Raw genomic sequence first — 7,396 nt, 5'->3', positions numbered from 1 at the left:
AATAACATTATTCAAAAGCAAAAATACAAGAAAAATACATTACTTAAAAAGGGTCATGTTCAAATAGCTATATACCTCCTCATGGAGTAGAAGAGTGCAACTTTCTATTTAATCTTAGTCAATCAGCAATCAAGATTCAATCAATTTTAAGCAACATAGAAGCATGAAAGGAGGAGGTAATAAAAGTATTTGTAACTACAATACAATCTTATCAGTTTGTAATTTGATGAAAAAAATAATTTTACAAGCCAAGTTTTATCTGTATCTTTAAAAATAATATCCATAACCTACATTACACACACCACCACTTAGAACCGACAATTAAAAGTGAAAAGGAGTAATTTATCATGATTTATTACCTAAATATTGTTCTACATTTGACAGGGGTAGGCAGACAGAAGTTTCTTTGGCAAAGGTTACATGACTTTGGCTAAAGATTTGATTGCCATGGTAATACACAATCCAAAATATAAAATTACTTAAGCTTTTCAATTATATACCAAGGTAGATATTAACTGCTAAATCACAAGGCCTGTCAACTAGTTTATAATAGACCAAGAAAGAGATGGGAGTAGACGGTGAGGGGTTAGTCACGTAACTGATGTTCAGATGATATCAAGCATATAATTTGAAGAAAACATGCAGGTAACAACTTGAATGTACAAATTCATTTAGCAGCCTTTTGAAAATCCCAAAAACATAGTCAGCTGAACATGCACTGACCAACTTTTGATTCTCTTAGTTTGGTAAAGGCAAGCATGCTGTTTGAAAGTTAATAATTTTGGCAAAATTGCATTGCGCTAAAAACAAATCTTAACTGAGCTCAAAGCATATAGCGCAATGAATGAGAGTGGCAACATTTGGTCCCCCACCAGAAATCTCCTAACAGACCCTTTATCAGGCCAATTCTTAGTCTAGAAAACTCTCAAATCAGTATCTCCGTCAATATTTGCATTCCCTACAACCATCCATTTTTAATAAATGCAACCCTCAAGTATGCATCTCATGATATAATTGCATGAAAAGGAAAAGAATGGGAAGTGTTCCACCTCCGGTTTAAGATCTCGATGCACCACACCCTGAAGATGACAAAATGCTACCACATTCAGTATCTGTACCATGACATGACAGCCTTTGCCTCATCTTCTGAGTATTTTCCACCCCTACAAAAGTAATAGAATAACTAGTTGACGACTACAGTGATGCACATCTGAAAGCCCAAGAGAAAAAACCTACAAAAATAAAGAAATAAAATAAATGACTACCTTGAAAGTATTCTGTCTAGAAGCTCCCCTCCTTCACATAACCTGAAATATTCACAATAAGAATTAAATTCCATAAGGTCGAAGGTCTAGTACAATGCAGTGAGCAATCATTCCAGGGACTTCTATGTTATAAAATCATATTTAGTCAGCCACAATTACAGATTCCATATGCTTGTATTTAAGAGAGGCACAAGAATATTGGTAAATAAATAAATAAATTGTTATTAAGCCCACATGAACCATCCATAGAAACATAAATTCATCATTCATGTCAACCAGTTATTATTTATATGAGCTGCAGTAAAACATTTGATGTCAAAAAGCAGAGTTTGTTCCAAGCTTACTCCATTACTATGTAGACATTATCGTGGTCTTCAAATGCATCATAGAATTGTACTAGATTGTTATGTCCTGTCAAGGCTCGCAATATTTTCACCTCCCTTCGCACATCTTCAATCGCAATTGCTGATGTCATCTGGCAACAAGGATTAGAACAGCATGAAAAAATAACAATGAACAACCCATAAATGAGCACTATAAAATTTTGTTAAATATTTCAAATATCCAGTTATCCACCAACTCCCAAAAGTTTACTAAACTGTAAAAAAAAAGACCATATGAATAAAATTTTGGAAGCTAACCAAGATGTAAAGAACCAAAGCAGCCCAAAAGGTTATAAGAAGCCCTTTACTTATCCACTAAAGAAAAGGTCATTAGAAATTCTAAAAGACATGATTTATTACCTAAATCTTTCTTAGCTTGTTCTGTTTTCCCCTGTTCTTGCAATTTCATATATCGCTCATGATCTTTCTGTTTCTCTATCTCCTCTCTGCATGATACACAAAAGTTGATAATAAATACAATTGCTTTACATGCAAATCTGTTCAAAGTATAAAGAAGTATGTACTCCACAGAAGATTTGTGTCATAGGACTGAAAAAGAATCAAAGAAAACCACAAAGATATATTTAAAATAAAAAATAAAAAATATGGACTCCCACTTCGAAATAGAACATAAATATGTCCTCTTGAAGAACAAAAGTGACCATTAACAAACCTTTCACGCCTAGAAAGTTCAGTTGTTTTCCCCAACTGCACAGGAAGAAAAAACATTACTTCTATTTTTGGCATAAGTTAATAAATGAAGAATGCATGAGAAAATTTGGTGGAGCTTACATCGATATCTCTGGCTTTCAAGGACTTTTGCTTTACCAAATTAGGATTTTCAATCTGGATAATACCTTGAGTGCCTTCAGCTTCTGCTAAACATTAATTGAGAAAAAGACAATGGAATCATGTTGATGAGCAACACCCATAAAACAATCCAAAACATAAGCACAATAAAGCCATCAAAGTAACAGCTGGTCAGTATTACTAACTTCATTATTTCCTTCAGATTCTTCTTCAGATCCTTTTTGAGATCCTTCTTCCTCAGAAACTTCCTCTTCATATTCAGCTTCTTGCTAATTACATCAAATTTATGAAAAAAGTGATGCATAACAACATAAAACAACTCAATAATAAGAAACAGGAAAGGCAACCTATTCCATAACAGACTCTTGTTGCAGAATCAATGGCACTTTCAATTAATCAATAATCTGGATTGCTACAAAATGTGTGTGTGAGTGAGTGTGTGTGTGTGAGAGAGAGAGAGAAACCAGAGATAGAATGGAGTCGCGATGGCAACCAGCAGAATCAGTGGCAGCCAAAGGGTCCAAAATATTTAAGATACATTTTCTTGAGTCGAGTATTTTCCTAAGGTGTCCTAAGAATAAGAATACTGACAGCAACTTCTCTTCACCTAACATACCATCCATTTTTTTTTCAAAAAGGTTTTAAGAGTATACATGAATATAAGAGATATTTCACTTATTAGAGATTTGATAATTAATACAAAATCCTAACGATAAGAACAACATTAAATTGCAATTTCAAAACCTTTGTACAGTTTGGAAGAAAGTGAAGTTCAAAAAAAAAAAAAAAAATTGAAGAGCAAAGCATATATACAAGCGACTTGATGACAGTTGCTGCTAGCTGTAAGCAATCAAAAAAAGACACCTGGAGATCTGTACAGTTAAGAAGATGACTTGTCCTATAATTGAGTTACATGTAGCTGTCCTCAGCAGAACAACAGCTCTACATACATCGCAACTGTGTGACAAAGTCAAAAAGCCTACAAATTATGAATGTGTAAAGATATATATATATATGTACACACACGAAAACTGGTTATAATTGCTAATGAGAGATCTGAATTGAAAATTGCTAAGCCTGTTGATAGCATCAAAACTTGAGTAGCACATCCCGGCCATAGACTAGGAAAAGCTATAGGGCACATTTATTTCCTTTACACAATCATTGTATGGGATTACAATTTCAAAACAGTACCTGAGTTTTCTTATAGGTATGAATGTGATAACAGAGCCAATACATTCTATAGACCACTTCAAGGCAAGAGTCCTCTGCCAAAATGAAATTCATAAATCCTAATTAACTTGATGCTGCATGTTGTGGCATAAAGAACCATAAAGGAAACAAAGAAGCAGTAAAACTATTTTAGGGGTAGCGCATTTACTCGTATTTCTTCCATCATAGAACATTTTCAAATCCCCACCAGCAGAAATGCTCGGCCAGCACCCTGAGTAAGATACAAGACGACCAACATAACAAGCTTTAGTGAAGGAAAATCAACAGTTCATGGAGATAAAGAGTCCAAAAAATTGGATCAACCACAAGGCTAAGTTTTCAGAAATGTAAAAAAAGGATATGATTAACTATTCAAACAAATTGTAGTTTAATATACAAATTACAGATTTCCATCTCAAATCGACAGGGTAATTGGCCCTTCCCTAACGAAAGGCAATTGAATCAATAACATATTTTGCCTCTTAATTTAACTGTTGTATAATGGCATTTAAATGACTAATAAAGCTTGAGCAATTGGCATGCCATGCTAAGATTAGATAACTGCATTGGGACAGCCACTTCTACGAGGAACTTCGTATAATATAATCTATGCATGTCATATTAATCAAATAAAAATTTCAAGTGTTTGGGCAACCATCTAACAATGGTTAATGGAAATCTTTTCACATACATTTTGAGATAAAAACTTGCTCATATACAACAACCCAATTGAAACAGAAGAATTTCTTTAAATTTATAGGTCTTTGTTGGAAATCAAAATGCTGTTAAATACTATGGCATACACAAATAATCATTCTTTCATAACATTAAATTTGTTAGAATTCTAACCATTATTTTTAACAAAATGATTCAGATTTTACCACCTCAACAGTCAGAGTTCTAAACGATCCTCAAATTTTTCTGTACATAATGGCTAAGATTCTAAGAACTAGAGAAAACGTAGAGGATCCTGATCCATCAATAACATAAAATAAACAAAAATGACCAGATAATAGTAACTAGTAAATAAGAAAATTTATCCTTACTGGAAGAAATGGCTGGATTGCAGAGAGTCCCATCCTCCCTTTTCAGCAATACCCTCACTCTCCCTCTTTGCATGAAGTCGCGCGGATAAGCCTTATCTAGCTGCCACCAACACCCTCAAACATTTTCAAGACCCATAAAAAATTACAAAAAACTAAAACTAAAACAAAAACCAAAAGCATCAACCCGTAGATCCATCAGCAACACTCTCAAATACTTTCGAGACCCATTAACAACATTCAAAAAAATTTGAAAAAGAAAAAACAAGAAGCACCAATCCTTAGAAAAGCGCAAAATGAAATGAACAAAAACAAAAAGCACGAACCTCAATAGCATTAGGGAGCTTGAGATGAGCGCAGCAGTCGGCGATCTCGGTGAAAGTGGGATTTTCGCATGCGTTGGCGAGGCTTATCCGCCTCCCTTCCGCCACCGTTTTCTTCGAGTTTATGTAAATTGGGTAGAACACTATCCACCTCTTTATATTCTCTATTTCTCCTCCTCCATCCATGTCTCTGATTCAAAAACCCTAACCAAAACAGGCATAAAATTCACAGATCAAGATACAAAACTATACAAATACAGTATATAAGACTCGTGATTCAGGCAAATCCAATCTTCCGTGTGTAAGGCGGAAGCCCCCAAAAATGGGTGATCAAAAATCGAATCACTATGCGTATCTTGGTGGCCATTACTTTTTGGCTGACTCCTCACCCAGTTCTATTGATCAGAAGTATCCAGCAGCGCCGCGCCGGTGTAGAATTATATTATAGGGGCCGATTAAGGCTCTCCTTATCCCCTTCCCTTTTCTTTCCCCCTGACCGTGCGTGTGGGACTTTGGGGTTAGGGATTTGGATCAAACAAATATGGTCTGAACTTTTCGGAAAACATCAAAAATGATCTGAAAATTTCAGAATATTAGCGCCAATTTCAGATATCCCGCCACTGGATGGCGCTTATTTTTCGCACTCAATAGGGGCGACCTTAGTCGCCCCTAATGAGCCTCAAAAATTTTTTTTAAAAAGGGGCGACTAATGAGCCTCAAAATTTTTTTTTTTAAAAAAAAAATTATACTTATAATTTATAATTTTTATTTATTTTATTTATTTTTGTTTTTCTTTATTTTCTCCTGTAATATGTTTTTATTGTTATAATATTAACTAATAATTTCCGTTTAATAAAGATCATTAAGTTGATATTTATCTTATAATTAATTATAAGATCAATACAAAATCCAAAGATAATATAAGATCAATATAACTAATACACTAAGATAATATAAAAAGCTTATAGTTTAATTGAATGTTCGATTGAACCTTCAATTGTATTCAGTTTGATCGATCAATTGATCTTATCACTATCAATCTAACTAATTCATTAGGATCAATCAGATGTTTGATCGATCAATTGATTCCATTACGATCAATCGAACTAATTCACTATGATCGATCGGATTTTTGATCGAATGTTTGATCCTATCACGATTAATCGAGCTAATTCACTATGATAGATCAGATGTTTGATCGATCAATTGATCCCATCACAATAAATCGAACTAATTCACTAGGATCGATCGGATGTTCGATCAAACATTTGATCTTATCACGATCAATCGAACTAATTCATTAGGATCGATCGGATGTTTGATCGATCATTTAAACATATCACGATCAATCAAACTAATTCATTTAGATCGATTGGATGTTTGATCGAACATTTGATATTATCATGATCAATCGAACTAATTCATTAGGATCAATCGGATGTTCAATCAATCATTTGTTCTTATCATGATCAATCGAACTAATTCATTAGAATCAATCGGATGTTCGATCAATCATTTGTTCTTATCACGATCAATCGAACTAATTCACCTTGATCGATCGATCATTTGATCCTATCACGATCAATTGAATTAATTCACCAAGATCGGTCGATTGTTCGATCAAACATTTAAATAAGAATAAGAAATAGAAAACTTCAATAATAATTAATACGAGAATTTGTTCTCTTTAAAAGGAAAAAATAAATATTGATTTTTTTATAAAAAATAAGAATAGAAAATAGAAAAAAATTCACCAATAATTAATATAAAAGAAATAATGACATATTATTGGAGGTGAATTTTTGGTAAATAATCTTTTCTATTATATATGTAAGGTCAATAGCATTGCCCCAATATTTATAATTTAATTAATTAATTAATTTTTTTATTTTTTTTTTTTTCGGTGGTAAATAGCGGCAAATACTAAGGTTGCCACTATTGAGGGATCACTAGCGGCAACTTTTTAAAGTTGCCGCTATTAGGCACCAAATAGTGGCAATTTTATGTCGCCGCTAATAGGCCAAGTATTTTTTTTATTTGTTTTTTGTCTGGACGAATAGCGGCAACTACCAAAGTTGCCGCTATTGATCTCCAATAGCGGCAACTTTTAAAGTTGCCGCTATTAGGCCCTTAATAGCGGCCAGTTAATGTTGCCGCTACTAGGCCAAGTATTTTTTTTATTTAAGTGCCCAATAGCGGCAACTTTTAACGTTGCCGCTATTAAGTGCCCAATAGCGGCAACTTTTCACGTTGCCGCTATTAGGCCAAGTATTTTTTTATTTGTTTTTTGTCTGGACAATTAGCGGCAACTACCAAAGTTGCCGCTATTAAGTGCCCAATAGCGGCAACTTTTAACGTTG

General features: G+C 33.8%; 2 protein-coding genes across 2 annotated transcripts; both read right to left on the bottom strand.

Annotated features, from left to right (window-relative positions):
* Nucleotides 1-1,911: 1,911 nt before the first annotated feature.
* Nucleotides 1,912-3,081, bottom strand: LOC132181706 (uncharacterized). The gene is made up of 5 exons (XM_059594943.1): nucleotides 2,923-3,081; nucleotides 2,640-2,727; nucleotides 2,441-2,523; nucleotides 2,322-2,356; nucleotides 1,912-2,094 (listed from the first exon to the last, which is right to left on the bottom strand). The coding sequence occupies exons 1-5, from the start codon at nucleotides 3,079-3,081 to the stop codon at nucleotides 1,953-1,955; spliced, it is 507 nt and encodes a 168-aa protein (XP_059450926.1). The 3' UTR covers nucleotides 1,912-1,952.
* Nucleotides 3,082-3,302: 221 nt separating this feature from the next.
* Nucleotides 3,303-5,539, bottom strand: LOC132183167 (signal recognition particle 19 kDa protein-like). Its single transcript, XM_059596567.1, has 6 exons — nucleotides 5,407-5,539; nucleotides 5,040-5,240; nucleotides 4,717-4,816; nucleotides 3,840-3,902; nucleotides 3,653-3,726; nucleotides 3,303-3,415 (listed from the first exon to the last, which is right to left on the bottom strand). Exons 2-6 carry the CDS (start codon nucleotides 5,220-5,222, stop codon nucleotides 3,401-3,403), a joined length of 435 nt encoding a protein of 144 aa, XP_059452550.1. The 5' UTR covers nucleotides 5,223-5,240; nucleotides 5,407-5,539; the 3' UTR covers nucleotides 3,303-3,400.
* Nucleotides 5,540-7,396: the final 1,857 nt, after the last annotated feature.

Source organism: Corylus avellana, chromosome ca5 (genome assembly GCF_901000735.1).
Source record: "Corylus avellana chromosome ca5, CavTom2PMs-1.0".
Lineage (NCBI taxonomy): Eukaryota > Viridiplantae > Streptophyta > Magnoliopsida > Fagales > Betulaceae > Corylus > Corylus avellana.
The sequence above is the reverse complement of the archived record's forward strand: the minus strand, read 5'-3'. Positions and strand labels throughout refer to the sequence as shown.

Excerpts from the sequence above, each read along its gene's own strand:
- LOC132181706 (XM_059594943.1), bottom strand. The coding sequence starts at position 3,081 with ATGGATGGTATGTTAGGTGAAGAGAAGTTGCTGTCAGTATTCTTATTC. Across the intron at positions 2,728-2,922 it reads GCGACTCCATTCTATCTCTG|CAAGAAGCTGAATATGAAGA; the intron begins GTTTCTCTCTCT and ends TGATGTAATTAG. Across the intron at positions 2,095-2,321 it reads GAACTTTCTAGGCGTGAAAG|AGAGGAGATAGAGAAACAGA; the intron begins GTTTGTTAATGG and ends TGTATCATGCAG.
- LOC132183167 (XM_059596567.1), bottom strand. The coding sequence starts at position 5,222 with ATGGATGGAGGAGGAGAAATAGAGAATATAAAGAGGTGGATAGTGTTC. Across the intron at positions 3,903-4,716 it reads CAATCCAGCCATTTCTTCCA|GGTGCTGGCCGAGCATTTCT; the intron begins GTAAGGATAAAT and ends TATCTTACTCAG. Across the intron at positions 3,727-3,839 it reads CTATGATGGAAGAAATACGA|AGGACTCTTGCCTTGAAGTG; the intron begins GTAAATGCGCTA and ends TCATTTTGGCAG.